The 16,824-nt window shown below is 43.1% G+C and overlaps 1 protein-coding gene across 1 annotated transcript; it reads left to right on the forward strand.

The window, feature by feature from the left end:
* The first annotated feature begins 1,482 nt into the window (after nt 1–1,482).
* Nucleotides 1,483–6,540, forward strand: LOC311138082 (RNA-binding protein 15-like). Its single transcript, XM_084172740.1, has one exon. The coding sequence runs from the start codon at nt 1,601–1,603 to the stop codon at nt 4,100–4,102; it is 2,502 nt and encodes an 833-aa protein (XP_084028866.1). The 5' UTR covers nt 1,483–1,600; the 3' UTR covers nt 4,103–6,540.
* The last annotated feature ends 10,284 nt before the right edge of the window (nt 6,541–16,824 follow it).

The raw sequence follows: 16,824 nt of genomic DNA on the forward strand, positions 1-16,824 counted from the left end.
CAGGGCCAGAACTGAGCAGCCCAGCAGCTAGGGATTGCCTAAATAAGTATCTCCCCTGACGTGGGCATGTTTTCAATACAGACTCTTTTTGTCGTACAGTATTCTATATAAGGCATCCAGACCTTATGAAAGTTGCACAGTATACCCTTAATCTTTTTAAAAAATCAAGTGATACTGTACATACACCTGTTGTATTCAGTATATTTGACAAATACAATTTGATTTGATTTAATAAACTGCATGAATTCCCGAGTTGTAGACCACACAAGTCATCGCGTGACTAGATATGATGGTTATTATATCAATATTTGTGCATAAAAATCTTTCCATCAACATTTCTTGCATCATTCATTTTACTGACACAAAAAGATCCCACCTTGTCTAGCATATTTTGTTTAGTCAACATTTGTTCTGTTTCCATCAAGCCTGTCCACAGCCATGGGAAGTAGGGGTGCAGCACCCCCTGAAAAATCAGAATTAATTTTTTAAAATATATTTTAATAAAGTTGTTTTATTAAAATATTTTTCACAAAAGTAGTGCACTGGGCCTTTACTAGTCCTGTATTAACGGACCGATATAGAGTGTAGCGCAGTCCACCCAAAAAAAATCAGCACCCCCACCCCCAAACTACATCCAGTGGCATGCACTTTACTTGGATAAAAAGATTGGATGGAAACTGGTTTAGCCTGTGTATGTTTGTCCTTCACTGGACCCTGAGGTGTGTCACAGGAAGTGTGAAGGGAATTACAAGGAGGCCTCCGCCCTCAGTGTCCATAGCACTTTATCAGAGGAACCCCTCTGCCCCCTAGTGGTTATTGTACTTCTCACATACACCTAGCAACAGGTTGCTCATGGCAAAAGGAGTAATGCAATTGTATCTATGTGCGAACCAGACATTTTACCATAATAAACTTAAAGTTTACAAATCACATGTGTATTTGCACCAATGAATAAAAGGGGGTAGATACTGTATCTCCAAAGGCCTGTACTGTAGCTGTGCTGCGGTGCCTACTCTATCCTCCTGGTTCAACTGTTCCTCTTCTCCACCTGCTGTTCCTCATCACTCCTCCTATATCTCTCTAGCTGGCAGAGCACCAGTCCAGTACTGGTGCCGGTGACTTTGGCTGCAGCCATACAGACAGAGAGGTTATGTCCCAAATGGCACCCTATTCCCCACATAGTGCACTACTTTTGACCAGAGCTCTATGGGCCCTGGTCAAAAGTAGTTAAATATATGTTGCATTTCCCTCTGATCCAAAAAGGATAGGCCTACTTTAACATTAACATTGACAATGTGTCTCATACATAATGCCTAAGATATTAGAGGTTACTGACCTTCATCAACGTATTTTAAGGCCCAGAACCGCACCCATATTGTGTTTAGTGACATGTGTGGAACCAATCGTTCTTCTCTACGCGAGCATTCCACCAATCATCACAGCTGGGCGGGACTTTTAATGCAGCCCTTCAACATGGCGGACATGTCGCCTACGAGTTGAATTAAAGCACATTTTATACTTAACGAAGTTAGGGACAAGAACAGTGAGTAGTAAGGTTAGAATATATCGTTTTCAAGACAGTAACTGCAGTCTACTGAGAATGAAAGGCAAGGTGCGGTCGCCCTTGAAAAAACGCTCGCGTATTCTGGACGATATTCGAGACACTGGAGGAAGCCACCCAAGAAGTAAGAAAATGGTAGCTCTCTCGGCGGCAGGCAGTAACGGGAATAGTTCTGTCAAAAGTGGTGGTTCGGTAAGACGGAGTTTACCATCTGAAAAGAGAGACAGTCGAGATTTAGACGGACATGTGTCCAGTCGAACTGGGAGTAACCATGATTATGCTAATAAAACTGGTTCGAATAGCAAGCTACACATTAGCATTGCTCTGGACCCCACGACAAGGAACAATTCTCGCGGGGAACCGCGGTCTCTTCCGAGTAATGAAAGTGAGTACAAGACTCTAAAAATTAGCGAACTGGGCTCTCAGTTGAGCGACGAAGACATTGAAGATGGATTATTTCACGAATTTAAGAAATTTGGGGACGTGAGTGTCAAAATAAGCCGAGTTAACGACGAAAGGGTGGCATTTGTGAATTTCAGAAGGCCCGACGACGCCAAGGCTGCCAAGCACGCACGCGGCAAGTTGGTACTCTATGACCACCCTCTAAAAATTGAGGCGGTGTACATGAACCGGAGGAGGAGCCGCTCCCCCATCGAAAAAGATCCATATGCAGGACACAGACATTTGCATGTCCAAAGACCCCTTTCACCAACGGGGCAAGGATATAGAGACTTCCGACTGCAGCAACTAGCCTTGGGTCGTCTCCCCCCTCCGCCCTCCCTCCCTAGAGAACTGGAAAGAGAGAGGGAATTTTCTATCTATGAAGCCAGGGGCCGACCACCCTTCATCCCTGACTGTGCAGCTTTCTGCGAGGAGGACCTCCTCTCCCCTGAAGATGATCAGCGGGCCAACAGGACGTTGTTTCTTGGCAACCTCGACATCTCAGTGACAGAGAATGACTTGAGGAGGGTGTTTGACAGGTTTGGGTTGATCACAGAGGTGGACATCAAGCGGACATCCGCTCGCGGACAGAACAGCACCTATGGATTCCTAAAGTTCGAGAACCTGGACATGGCTCACCGTGCTAAGATCACCATGTCAGGAAAAGTGGTGTGTCACAACCCTATTAAAATTGGCTATGGAAAAGCGACCCCCACAACCAGGCTGTGGGTGGGGGGTCTTGGCCCCTGGGTCCCCCTTGCTGCCCTGGCCAGGGAGTTTGACCGTTTCGGCACCATTAGGACTATAGACTACAGGAAGGGGGACACATGGGCCTACATCCAGTATGAGAGCCTGGACGCTGCCCAGGCCGCCTGCTCCCACATGCGTGGCTTTCCTCTGGGTGGTCCTGAGAGGAGACTTAGGGTGGACTTTGCCGACACAGAACTCCGCTACCAGCAACAGTACCTGCCGCCTCACTTTGACCTAGTGGCAGACTCGTTCGTCCACCGGCCCACCCTCGAGGCCATCAGAATCAGAGAGAGGAGCCCTCCACCCTCACTCCGCTTCAGGGAAAGGGAACTGTACAACGCTGACTGGGCTGGCCCAGCGGTCTGTGAGAGGGTGCGAGGGGCAGCTTTTGAACCCGTGGAGCACCTGGAGAGGCGTTCACGGGAACCCTGGTCTATGGAACGTGAACGGGAGCTGCAGAGCCGAGACCAGGCCCGAAAATGGCGCCTCTTAGAGGACGGGCGTCGCCCGGACCGCTCACCAAACAGCAGCGAACATGGGCGTCGTCGCCATGGCACCTCTCTGGAGCGCAGCCCTGGTGGCAGCAGCCGGGACGGGGGGCGCTACAGTCCCCCACGCTCCGATAGACCCTCTCCCGGCAGAAAGCAGCGGGGCAGCCTAGACCGTGGCCCTGGGGACAAGAGGCTGCGGACAGTCAGCCCAGCCTTACCAGAACGTGACCGCAAACGCAAAGCCAGTGACTCATGTACAAGCCCTGTAAAGAGGGAGGACCGCTCTGACCATCCCTCCTCTTCCTCTTCCATGGCCAGCCTGCAGTCTAAGCAGGGGGCCTGGGGGCAGAAGCTGTGTCAAGCCTGGCAGGGTGTGCTCCTGCTGAAGAACAGCAGCTTCCCCACCTCCATGCACCTGCTAGAGGGGGACTTAGCTGTGACAACCGGACTACTGGTGGAGAGCTCCACTGGTGGCCAGGTGTCCCAGCTGAAGATCACCCAGCGCCTGCGTCTGGACCAGCCCAAGCTGGACGAGGTGTCCCGTCGCATCAAGACAGCAGGCCCCAGCGGCTACTCTGTCCTCCTGGCTGTGCCCGGGAGCTCCGAGGAGGGGCCCCAGGACGTGGGAAGCTCCACCGAGAGGCCTCTGAAGAACCTGGTCTCCTACCTGAAGCAGAAGCAAGCAGCCGGCGTCATCAGTCTGCCCGTGGTCGGCAGCCGCGACAAGGACGGCGCAGGAGTTCTTCACGCTTTCCCCCCTTGTGATTTCTCCCAGCAGTTCTTGGATGCCTCAGCTAAAGCCCTTGCCAAAACCGAAGAGGACTACCTGGTGATGGTCATTGTCCGAGGAGCCTCATAAAATGAGAAAAAGTGAAAATCATTAAGGTGTGATGTATTGGTAGCACATACACACCCACAATGTGTTACGGGATTTAGCTGTCATTGAAACAGGGAACAGGGTGGGGGGTTGATAGCTTTTTGTCTTGCTAAAAGTAGAACTTCTTGGCAGAACACAATGCTATAATAAGTCATTTGGTAATCAACAATAACAAGCCTTTCAGATATTTGAAGTTGTCAACTCAGCATGCATTACATTCTATTGTTGGTCTACTTTTAATGGGAACAATTTAAATCGCAAGAAGTGGATACATTTAATTGAAAATGGTTAAGTCAAAGTACTCACCTTTCTCTAATTGCGCGACTACATTGGTTATTGCCTTCTTATTTGGAAAAAATCTGACTTCCATTGTATTTGCATACAATCATTTCTCTGGTGTCAAGTCTTGTTTGCTATTCATTGCAGTAGAACATAAAAGCATATAAAGATTAATCTGAGACCTGAAAAAACTAAGTGTAGTTCAGTTTTATCTCCTCTCAGTTGAATTTCTTACACTTACTCAGACTGGTCATAGATAAGCCATGCCATAATTTAAGAGCCCTGTGAAGGTGTGTGTACTACAATAGCTGTAAGACGATACAGTTTTCACTGATTTGAAAGGTCTGCCATTGCATTGCCAATTTTACTAATATATTATTGATGTCTGCTTTATTTGACCAATAAGAATATACCAGTCTCTATTATCAAGCAGACAATTTAAAGGGGCATGAACGTTTTTGAAATTCAGTTATTTACATCAAAGCCTACCTGAAATATTCTCAAATCGAACATTTCTGTTTGATAAGGTCTTACTTATTTGATCCATAATTGGGAAGATTTTTATTATTTCTAATCGCCAAAGCGCTCCCATTTTCACCTACTGTATCACCGACTCTTTGCATGGCACCAATAGCACCCACAGTTAAGTTTGAATTTTCAATGTTTGAAACAATATTTTGTGTGATACATTATAAGAGAATCTAGGATATCAGAGTTTGTTTTACAAGTGTTGCATTGCCCTGCTGACTTTATAGATTATTAGTAAAAAAAAACAAGTCTCATAACAGATTATTTTGAGTGGTCTAATTTAAACGTGCCAATTAGTTAGGCAATATCCAAATATTGACTATTAGCGTAAATCCAGAATGGTTTTGATTGTCAACAGTTCTATGTTCCTTGGGTTCATTCAATAGAGATGATGCCACACAAATTCCATAGAGGGTATTATTTTTGACTAAATAAGAACTACCACCATTTTCCTGTGCCACTGAGGTCCTTGAGGTCAGGATGTTATCCTGGTTTTTATATTATGAGTAATGTTATTTCCAACAATCATCCCACAGATAAATGGTTATGAGTTAATTTGAGGTAATTCTTTCACTATATATAGTAAAGAGGGAAATCAAGCTTACAACAAATGATGATGGCCCCTCATGGCAGTAATATGTGTCCCTTGATGACTTCCCCTTTTGGCTCTGAGAGAACTGTCTAGAAACCCTTTAGAAACTGCCTAGCCTTCCAAAAAGCTAGGTGGAGCCATTTCACATAGTTCTTGCAGTTCCACAAAAGTGAGTTATCAAGGAGAGAAGGAAAGTAGTTTATCTAACTGGAATTTCTCCAATGAGTTCAATCAGTTATGTCAAATTTATGACTGAAGGACCAAGAGTATGTATGTATATATGTACTTAAAACATATATATATTTTAACAATAGGTTTAGCTCAATGATATACTTAAATTATGTTTAGAGTTCAACTAAGGATAAGGTTTGTTGACTGGCATTAGGCATATGTATCAAAATCTCTCCAAATACTACAGTTAAAGTTAATTTAGATAATTGGTGATTTTCAATTTGGCGTTTACATTAATTGCCAACTTTATACTTGGGGAACTCACCAGTAGTGTTGTTAATGCCATAGCCTTGTGCTTCTACTTAGGATTCAACGTGTATTGGCATTTTATTGAGAGAAAAAACTACATTTTTATTTCAAAATGTAGTTTAAGTGACATTTCTTGTATAAAATTATTACTGTATGTATGCTATGGACACTTCAGATTTGAGCAAGGGATACCAGTGGAAAACACCACCATACCACCGTTGGACATTGGAAAACACCATACGCAAAAATACCCCCAGAATGCACAGGGGCAAGGGTCCTTTGCACAGTGGCCCTTCGTGCATTTTACAGAATTTACTGCTCGTTGTGTTAATGCTTTGTGATGCCAGTTCCCGTGTTTGAAATGGAAAATGTGCTTGTGCTGTGTCTACCTGATTTCTGGAGAAAAAATGGAAACCGCAATTGCACATGCGCCTAAGACGTAGTTGTCAAAAAAACACAAAGTGCGGCTTGCACTTCATAGATTTTGTTTCGGTATCAATAAATGTTCTTTCGTGGGAAAAGAAATGTTTCTGCCTTGGAAGACGACTTTTGTGACCTTTTCTGTTGTGTTACGAAGGAGTTGTCTTTTGCACTTAAAAAACACGAAGGCCATGTCTGTGTGAAAAATGGGAGCACCTTTTCAGACCTGAAAGGAAAGAAAGAAAAGTATTGCGAGCAAGGGAAAGAGCTCAAATCTTTGTGTTAACATCATTGCTCACCATCATTGTTGACACCGCTTTTCGAAGAGTTGCTGATGTTCCAGTTGTCAATGCCAATATGCGCCCCCCCCCTTTTACCATGCCATCATTTCTGTGCCTTTGCTGAGATGTCCCTAGTGTCCCCTTGAAGAGGGGAGTGGGGCTCTACTCCTGTGTCATCTCTGGTCCTCGTAGCCAGCGGTGCAGGAGTTGTTTTCCAGTGAGCTGTTACAACGGAGGCTGGAGAGAGGCTCACCTCTGCTGGCTGCTCTGATGGCGGTGCTGTTGTCATCACCTTGTGCCACTTTGATCCAGTTTCCCCGGGTGTTCCTCTGCTCTGCACACCACACCTCTGCTGTGTGTCACTTTGGCCGACAACACACAGCTGGGGTGCCTGTCCTGTCCACTCAATTACTGACGAAAACAACCCTGCAGAGCTAGGAGAGTAATGCCTCAAGATCTGTTCCAGCTTAACAAGGAGCCATAGTTTTAATTATTTGTGTATTTGCCAGTTGCGTTGTTCTCCCTGCCTTGAAGCCTGCAAGAAGAAGATTTTACTGTGTTAGGGTCAGGTTACATTGGTACCCCTCCATGGGATGGAGTGACTCGGCACCCAGTCTTTCCGCAAACCACCATGTGCCACTCCCAGTGAAAGGAACCACCCGCCCTGTGCAGGGATCGATGATTTGAATTGATTTAGTTCTAAAGTTTATTCTAATTGAATATGAAATCAAAATGAAGAGACAGTCATTGTGCTGCCATCAGGGATCCAGAATCCACAGGAGGCACTAACTAATTGCCCAGTTATCACTCGACTTAGTGCCAGGATGCCAGGCCTGACCAGCATAGTTGCGGATTTGGTATGTAAACTTTGGTAGGAAATGCAAATCCTGCTTTGCGAGAGACCCACTGTGTGTGTGCCACACCCTGGACGGCAACACAAGGCTTCTCAGAGGTTTTGAGCTCTGCCTGTCTATGACAGGAGTTGGCATCTCCATCCCACCCACAGACACCTGTCCCTGCTCAGGTAAAGATTGCTGCCTGAACGACATACTTGGGTACGTATAAACAAAGAACAGTCTGAACCCTTGTAATGAACACCTGAATATCACTTAATCTGGTTTTGTGTACTTAGATGCATTCTATATATGAGGCAAGCAGAAAAGCCATTCAATGAATGATACCTGGTTCATAATAAATGTAATACCATACACTTGTATATATTGCACATAAACAGGTATAGAAATCTCCTCAAAGCAATGCCATTAGTATAAAAGCACTGGTTACAATTTAGCATAGTGTATTGCTCCATGATCATTTTGTTTCACTTTCAAAATGTCCATAGGTCTGTTATACAATTCATTAACAGTGCGCTGTCCATAGATTTTTCTCCATGCATGTTGTTTTGTAACAGGCAAATTTAGATTCTAAATATTGCTTATCCAATAGAAGTCAGAAACTGCTGTCAAGTCCCTCTGATGTGAATGTCACATACCGGTAAGTTAAATTGAATATGACATTTTACTCCGTCAAGTGTAACTGGGGAGGGATAGATAAATAGCTAAGCTAAGTCTCCCGAGTGGCGCAGATGGGTCTAAGGCACTGCATCGCAGTGTTAGCTGTGCCACTAGAGATCCTGGTTCGAATCCAGGCTCTGTCGTAGCCGGCCGCGACCGGGAGACCCATGGGGCGGTGCACAATTGTCCCAGCGTCGTCCAGGGTAGGGGAGGGAATGGCCGGCAGGGATGTAGCTCAGTTGGTAGAGCATGGCGTTTGCAACGCCAGGGTTGTGGGTTCGATTCCCACGGGGGGCCAGTATGAATAAAAATAATAATGTATGCGCTCTGGATCAGAGCGTCTGCTAAAATGACTAAAATGTCAAATGTAGGTCAGGACTATTCCTAAAATCATACACAAATCTAATAATATCCTCAAAGGCTATATTGTTTTTAAAATGGTAAAAGATTCAGATGGGCTATTTAACAGCATGCAGGAAGAACAACTGGTAGAGAACAAATGTTAGAGTTAAAATTAGAACTGCACATTATCAGGGGAGACAGGATCCATCTTGTTTAATGATATGAATGGGTAGGATACAGAGTGTTCCCTGCTTATGAGTGGGGGAGTGACACGCTCTTGAAAACATCAGCCTTTTATATCTGCAGCACAAGCATAACATTCAGTTTAACAGAAATCTTAGTGATGGAAAGACCTGGTAGTCTGATATGATCAATACTGCTTGTACAACTGCATAAAATGGCAGGAACACATTAAATAATCTCAAAGTTGCATTTTATAGATTAGACACAAATGGAAGAACAGCTGCGGACTCATGTTCCCCCACAGTTGAGAGGAGCAGAAAGGATAGACGTATAAATATGCCATGAGTATTGATCATCAGTAGATGTGTTATGTTACTAACTGGAAGTCGCTCTGGATAAGAGCGTCTGCTAAATGACTAAAATGTAAATTAATGTTGTCAGATCATGCAGGGCCCTTCTTCACTGATAATATTGAATGGGTTTAGATGAATTACTTATTTCACAGTAGGTAACATTGACTTTGCATTACGAAGAGGTAAGTAGTGACTTTCTCTTAGCCATCACTAGTCCCAGGTGGCTTTGAACAGTAAATGCTGTCGTTTTACCATTTACAATACGATTCTAAAAGATTCAATCAGCTTTTTTCTACTAGATTATAACGCTTGGTTATTTCATTTGATACTGAAAGCTTTGGTTTATCTAGAACATATCCTTATGATATGTGATATTGAGTTGTTAAAATTGTCTCCAGTACTATTTCAGGGGATTGGATGTTTGTATGACGTGTTCAAATGTTTTAATGTGCTACATGTGTTTTGTTGTTTCTCTTGCCAGTCTTGTCTTTGTGTTAAGGATGTGGCCCGATTTCAGTCCTCAGCTCATCGATTAATCCTCCAGGAAACCGTTTTCATCAGGTACTACATCATGCACTGTAGTAAATACACATTAATCCCATACTCAGTGGCGGCTGGTGAAAAATATTCTCGGTGGGGCTGTGCCATACTTTTTTTTTCCTGTAACCATCGCGATATATTTTAACACAAACTGCAGGACAGCAGTGCTCAGTGAAACATTCAGTAATTATTTAATGCCAATATTAAAAAGTTGAGGCATTCTTACACAAAAACATATTACACAAACCCAAGCCTTTCATTTGCATTTAAAGTGAACTTTTCACCATTGGTAGTAAACAGGCAACGCAACAGGCATGCTGTCAGAACAGAGTGGAAAGTGGACAATAACATGAAATTATTATAAAGTTTATAGGAAATCTTACACTGTATAAAAGGATGTATAATATAGAAATGGATATCAAGTGGGTGAACTCAAACCTTTGACTGGAAGAATAGCATACAGTATTTTATGATCATACTAAATGTGACTAATTGTTAATGTGCTCCAGAACTGCAACAATTAATTGATACAAACAACATATATACAGTAATATTAGCAAAGACACTATTAAGACTTTCTAGAGTACCATATATAACTGGATTTTTTATGCTAAGGTCAACTATATACAAAGAAACATGCGGCCAGAGCTGCTCTGTGTGTGTGTGTCTGTCATCTTATTTGTACAGGAATTTTGCCCGTCTGTCCTTCTGAGTGGCAAACCTCTCAATGACCCTTTGATTAAAGTCAGGAATGTCCCTGACAAGTTTCTTCTCCATGGAGAGCATGGCCAGAGCGTTCAGGCGATCCTGTGTCATGCTGTTTCTCAGGAAGGTCTTGATCCTTTTCAGTGTAGAGAAGCACCTTTCTGACTCAGCAGTTGTCATGGGTGTGGTGATGAGGATCTTGAGGAGGCTGGCAGTCTCTGTGAAAGTGCTCTGAAGGTTGTTCTCCATGAAGAACTGGTACAGGGGCACTGCACCACTACAAGCCTTGAACTCACTGTTCTCATAGATGAGGGACAGTTCGGTTTTGAGCTTGGCCTTGTTCAACATGGGGTACGCCTCCACGGTTGTTTCAAGCGCTGTATCGGGGAACTTCACACTGTGTTGTGGGAACAACTCTCCGTGCAATAGTGTTGCGCTGATGAGGTGCTGGGTGAAGGAGAACCTCTCTTTGGCATGACTCAGGATGGTATCACATACCTGTAAAAGATACATCATCAGCTTTAATTTGCAATTAAGCTATTTTGATGCAAGTGATCCTGACTGACACATGCCTATGTCCAACTCAAGTATATGATTACCAAGGTGCTGATTGTTCAGGGTTTTGGCTACATACTACCAGGCCTGAAAATAGTTCTAGGGGGAAACACTGACAATTACATCACAACTTACCTCTATAGCCAACCTCTGTTGTTCTCCTGGTCCCAGCATCCTCCGTCGCTTGATGGGCTGTTGCTGCTCGTCAGATGCGCTGTCCCCACACAAAGAGGGAATTGAGGCCCTGGGTCCAAAAAATAAAGTTTAATTTGATAACTTGCAATCAGACTTCTTAACTCACTGTAATTCCCCCTCAACACACAACCAGTGACTTTTATATATATATATATATATATATATATATATATATATATATATATATATATATATATATATAGACAGACAGACAGACAGACAGATAGTGTGTATATACACACAAACTATGTCTAGTAACTGCTTTTAACCTGTGATGTACATAATTAACTGATGTTATTACGTTTTAAAGCCTTTTTCTATTACATTTGTGAGAGGGATGCAACATCATTTTGTTCTGCTGTGCACTTAGCAATAAAGTTAATCTTCAATAACAACTAGGCCTCTTCTAGAAATTGACCTGGTGGACACCTGAATAATTATTACAAACTGTGTAGTACTTTCCTGCATTATTATCAACGTCTGATTGTGTCTTCTCTTTCCTTTTAAAATACTAAAACAAATATAATTGTGACGGCTCTATGATAATCACTCACTTTGATGACCAGACACATTTAGGCTTTTAAACTGTTGTAAGTGAACTATTCATCTTTCTAACAACATCTTTATCAGCCAATAGTAAATATAGTTATTTACCTGATTGTTAGCATGCTGTCTGTGAACCTCTGGACAAGTGCTTTAATGAAGACAGGGTCGATGTTCCTCTTCTGCAGCTGGCTGAAAAGCATGTCCACATTTGGCATGATCTTGTGGAACAGTGCCAGGAAAAAACAGAAAGCCTCGTCTTCGAGCATCCTCACAAAGCCCCCCGCCTCTCTGACAGTCGGGGCATCAAAGTTCCCAGAGTCTCTGATGGTCTGGAAACACGTTAGGAGGTCATCCCTGTACTCGTACACAGTGTTTACAGCGCGACTGTGGAAGTTCCACCGTGTTGTAGAGGCTCTGGGGAGTCTATGCGCAACCACTTCGTCAAGCACGGTGGTTCGCTTGGGAGACCTGGAGAAGAAAGCAGAAAATCCTGCAAGGTCGGAAAAGAAAGTGCCGATCCTGGGGATGCGTGAAGTAGCCTGCTGCATGATGAGGTTCAGCTGATGTGCATAGCAGTGGACGTAGTGCGCATTTTCGTACACATCCACTATTTTACGCTGCACTCCGCCGGTGGCTCCCCTCATCACACTTGCTCCGTCGTAAGCCTGGGCAATAAGTTTGGCCTTTTGTCCATGTGAGAGTATGGTGCTGAGCCTCTCCAGCAGCGCTGTAGCGATGGTGTCGGCGGTTGCGTTCTCGATCAAAATGAACTCGAAAAAACGCTCTTGGACGTTACTTTTAGCATCGATGTAGCGTATCACAAGCACCAACTGGCAGTGGGTGGAAACGTCAGTCGTCTCGTCAGCTTGAATGGCGATAAAATCAGCACTCTTTACTTCCTCCAGGATGTAATCCTTAAGCACTGACAGCATACAGTCCAACAGCTCGTTCTGTATCGTCTTTGACGTGCCCTTAAAAACGGTAGCTGTCTTCAGGTGCTCCTCCAGCACACTGTCGAGGGAGGCAACAAAATCCACTAAGCCCCGGAAAATGCCGGGGTTGTCCGAGGAGTCAGTCTCCTCGTGCCCACGCAAGGCCAACTCAAAAGCCCCACAGAACTTCACACAATCGATAATTTTGGATAGAATGTGCCTGTTTTTATCCACCTCCTCATTGTGTTTCCTCACCGCAATCCTGTGGCCGTCATCCAGCTGCGTAGCAATGTTCACCCTTCCTAATACAGCTAGCTTTACAGAGTTGTCCATGTGTGCCCTGGTGTTCTCATGTTTCTTTACCTTCTCTGACAGGTGCTTCATATCCCTCACTCCGGTACCTGTCCATGCTGAATCTGACCCCGTCGTTTTAAAAAGCAAGCACGGAAAGCAAAATAAAGCATTAGCATCAGTGCACCCAGCTAGCCAAGCCTTCCTGGTGTACCAGCTACGGGAGAAGCCGCGCATATACTGCTTCCCTTTCTCGCTAGCCTGCTGTCTGATTGAGAGGTCAGGTTGATCTGGGCCCAGCTCTTTCACCCGAACTTTCTCTGACAAAGTTCTCCTCTCAAACGGATCTTGGAGGAGAGATTTCACCGAGTTAGGGTTGGGTCTTGGAGGAGTAACGTTTGCGCTCGCCATTGTCGTCTAGTAAAAATGGCGCCACTGGAGCCCGGTCCTTATTTTATCAGGGGCGAGCTTGGGGCGATAAAATAATCGCCCTCCTTGGATTCGAATTAAAATCGCTGATTAGCTACATTTTATGTCATACATTCATATCTTAAATTAGCAATTGGCTTAACTGCTACGTAGACCCGCCTCCTCGGGGCACTTTCTGTATCGCCCAGAGCTGACGAGGCGTTTGACAGGCAGAGGAAAGGTTGCGAATATGATTTTCTATCATATCTTACACATATTACTGTGTGCATTCCATATTTCAAACACACAAATATTGACATACTGATGTTTTTATTATTATTATTTTTTTTTTTATTTTTTTTTTTTTTTATTTTTTAAAATAATTTTATTTAAGGGGGCGGCGCCCTAGCGCCCTCTATCGGCCAGCCGCCACTGCCCATACTACTGTATTATGACCTCCTTATGTGTTCCTCATGAACAGCGATTATTCACATGTTTGAGTTTCACAAGAGCTTGGAAAGAGCAACATTCAGAAAAGGAGGAAATAAAGATAGGCTTGCTCCATTGAACTGTTTCTGCTCTGGAAGAGTCATACAACCTGAAAACAGAACTGTAAAACTGTACAAGGTGTAGAGTTTTGCCTGAATATGTTTTATCTAATTAACAAACATATCTGGTTGATACAGTATTAAACAAGGAATTCATCTGACAAGGGATCCACACTTTGGTGAGTACATTTAATGCTGTCAGTGTTTACAATTTAATATGCATTTAGCCAGAGTCATTATTTACTATTTTAACTAATTGTAATTTGTACATACCATATTACGTTTCAATTAAAACAATTTGTATAATGTTATTCTTTTAATAAAAAGTATTTTATTTTAAACATGGCTGTTGTTTTTTATTAGTGTGTTCTCTTTTATTACTTGTGTCCAATTGAAGATGAGGTTAAATGATCTAAAGTTATTACAGTTTTACAATGTTCCAACTTGTTGGCATTACATAAAATTGTATGAAATTTTAAGAAAGTCAATCAGCAGTAAGTTATGATGATGTCTGACTTTGTCCTTTAGATGGCAGAGTTGTCTAAAGAAGTTAGACGATAACCTACGTCACCTAGATCTTTGCAGAGGCATGTGAAATATCAGACCGTTATTAATGACGTTATCTTATCTTATATAATAACCCTCTAATCAAGTGATAATCAAATTGGTGACATGCGGACAATTGAACAATTCCCATCAGACTAAAGTATGCGGAAAGTACGCTCAGTCCTTTATTTGCAGTCATTAAAGTCACTCTATTCTTTGTATCAAATGGCCATTAATAATATGGGTAATTGAAGCCATTAAACTAAAACCAATCGTACACACTCAAATATGTTACATGCTCATATTCTGAAAAGTCAACATAATCCCATATTACATATTATATACAGAAATCTTTGTGGGAAAGGCTGAGTCAGATAAACTGGAACAGTACGTCATATGTGACTTGTTATTAACCTGTAACAAGGTGTGACCTACATGTACTGTATACGCACTTCATTAGTGCAGATGTAGATTTATTGGCTTATTCTTTCTCATGCAGTTCACAACAGTACACAAATAGAAACACATGCCACTTCAAATAACTTACACTGAGTGTACAAAACATTAGGAACACCTTCCTAATATTGAGGTGTACCCCCTTTTGCCCTCAGAACAGCCTCAATTCGCCTGGGCATGGACTATACAAGGTCTCAAAAGGCCCATGTTGACTCTGAAGCTTCCCACAGTTGTGATGTTGGCTGGATGTCCTTTGGATGGTGGACCATTCTTGATACACACAGGAAACTGTTGAGCGTGAAAAACCCAGCAGCGCTGCAGTTCTTGACACACTTAAACTGGTGCGCCTGGCACCTATTACCATACCCTGTTCAAAGGCACTTAAATCTTTTCTTGCCTATTCACCCTCTGAATGGCACACATACACAATCCATGTCTCAAGGCTGACAAATCCTTCTTTAACCTGTCTCTGCCCCTTCATCTACACTAATTGAAGTTGATTTAACAAGTGACATCAATAAGCGATCATAGCTTTCACATGGTCAGTCTGTCATGGAAGGAGCAGGTGTTCCTCACTTTGCCCTGTCTCAATGCAGGATCATACGTCAAAAAGATTCTATGGAAATTATACTATTGATACTATTTTTAGACCCTCTTTATTCCTAATTGTTGAATAATTTGAGGCATGGATAATACATTTTTACTTTGAAAGGTTTCAGGTGAACTAGTCTCAGTTCTTTATTGTTCCCCTTATCTGATATATTAACCTATTGAACTCTGTTCGTATAGTTGTTAAGTAGTTTCTTATCACTGCATTAGATATGGCAGAAGTATAGGAGGTGTAAATGCTGGGAATAATGAACACTGTCCAAACACACACTAGGGTGTATAAAAAGGCCAAGGTTGTTCTACCCTGTCCAGTGTACTGTACTCCCAGGTAACTGATCAGACAAGATGAAGTCAGCTGTTGTGCTGTTTGCCTTAGTGGCCCTTTCTGAGTGCCTTCTCAAGTAAGAACTATAGTTTATTCAAAAAGATAACGTATTTCATTTATTGCACCTTATATCATCACAGATTTATGTAGGATATTGTGTTGCTGAGAGAGATATGAGGGTAGCTTTTGAATATGCTGAAACTAAATTGAAAGGAAAACAGTTTTCTAACTACAGTATCAGACTGTTTTAAAGCTCTGTTCCTCTCTGAGTCACAGTAGATGGACGTAGTGTTATATGATCTGATGCTAAAATAGAGATGTCCACTCTGTGGCCCAGGGTTCCTCTGATAAAGGAGAAGTCAGCCAGGCAGGCTCTGGAGGAGAAGGGTCTGTATGAAGAGTACAAGAGGAAGTATCCCTACGACCCCAGAGCCAAGTTTAACACCATGCCTGGAGATGCCACGGTGCCCATGACCTACTATCCAGAGGTGCGTGCACCTACCTAAAGCCCAGTCTTGGTGACTGCTCAGTCTTACTTGAGTGTCTGGCTGAAACATTCCTCATATCACATCAGCTTATGAATCTGTCTCTCTCCCTTGACTGTCTCACACAGTCCACATACTATGGAGTCATCGCCATTGGTACACCCCCTCAGTCAATTCAAGGTTCTCTTTGACACAGGCTCTGCCGACCTGTGGGTGCCCTCTCTACACTGCAGCAGCAGCCAGGCCTGCAGTGAGTATGGACAGACTGATACAGAGATACACAACAGTGATACAATGAAATTATATCTAGTTGTGGAACTGTATCCTCTAAATAAGATGTATTATTCTTTAAATCAGGGGTCGGCAACAGGCGGCCTGCAGGCCAAAACCACCCAAGTGATTTTTTTGCCCTCAAGTGTTTTGGCCCTGATTTTTGGGTAAAATACTAAAATCACCAGGAATTCAGATAAAAATGTGTTTCATTTAAGAAATCTGTTCACCAAGTATTCCCACAAATAAAAAGAGATGTGATTGTGTCTCAATGTAATCAAGGTATGAATGATTATTTTCCAATACCGTCTCTTTTTTGGG

This window comes from Coregonus lavaretus, assembly GCF_964263955.1.
Source record: "Coregonus lavaretus genome assembly, chromosome: 12".
NCBI lineage: Eukaryota > Metazoa > Chordata > Actinopteri > Salmoniformes > Salmonidae > Coregonus > Coregonus lavaretus.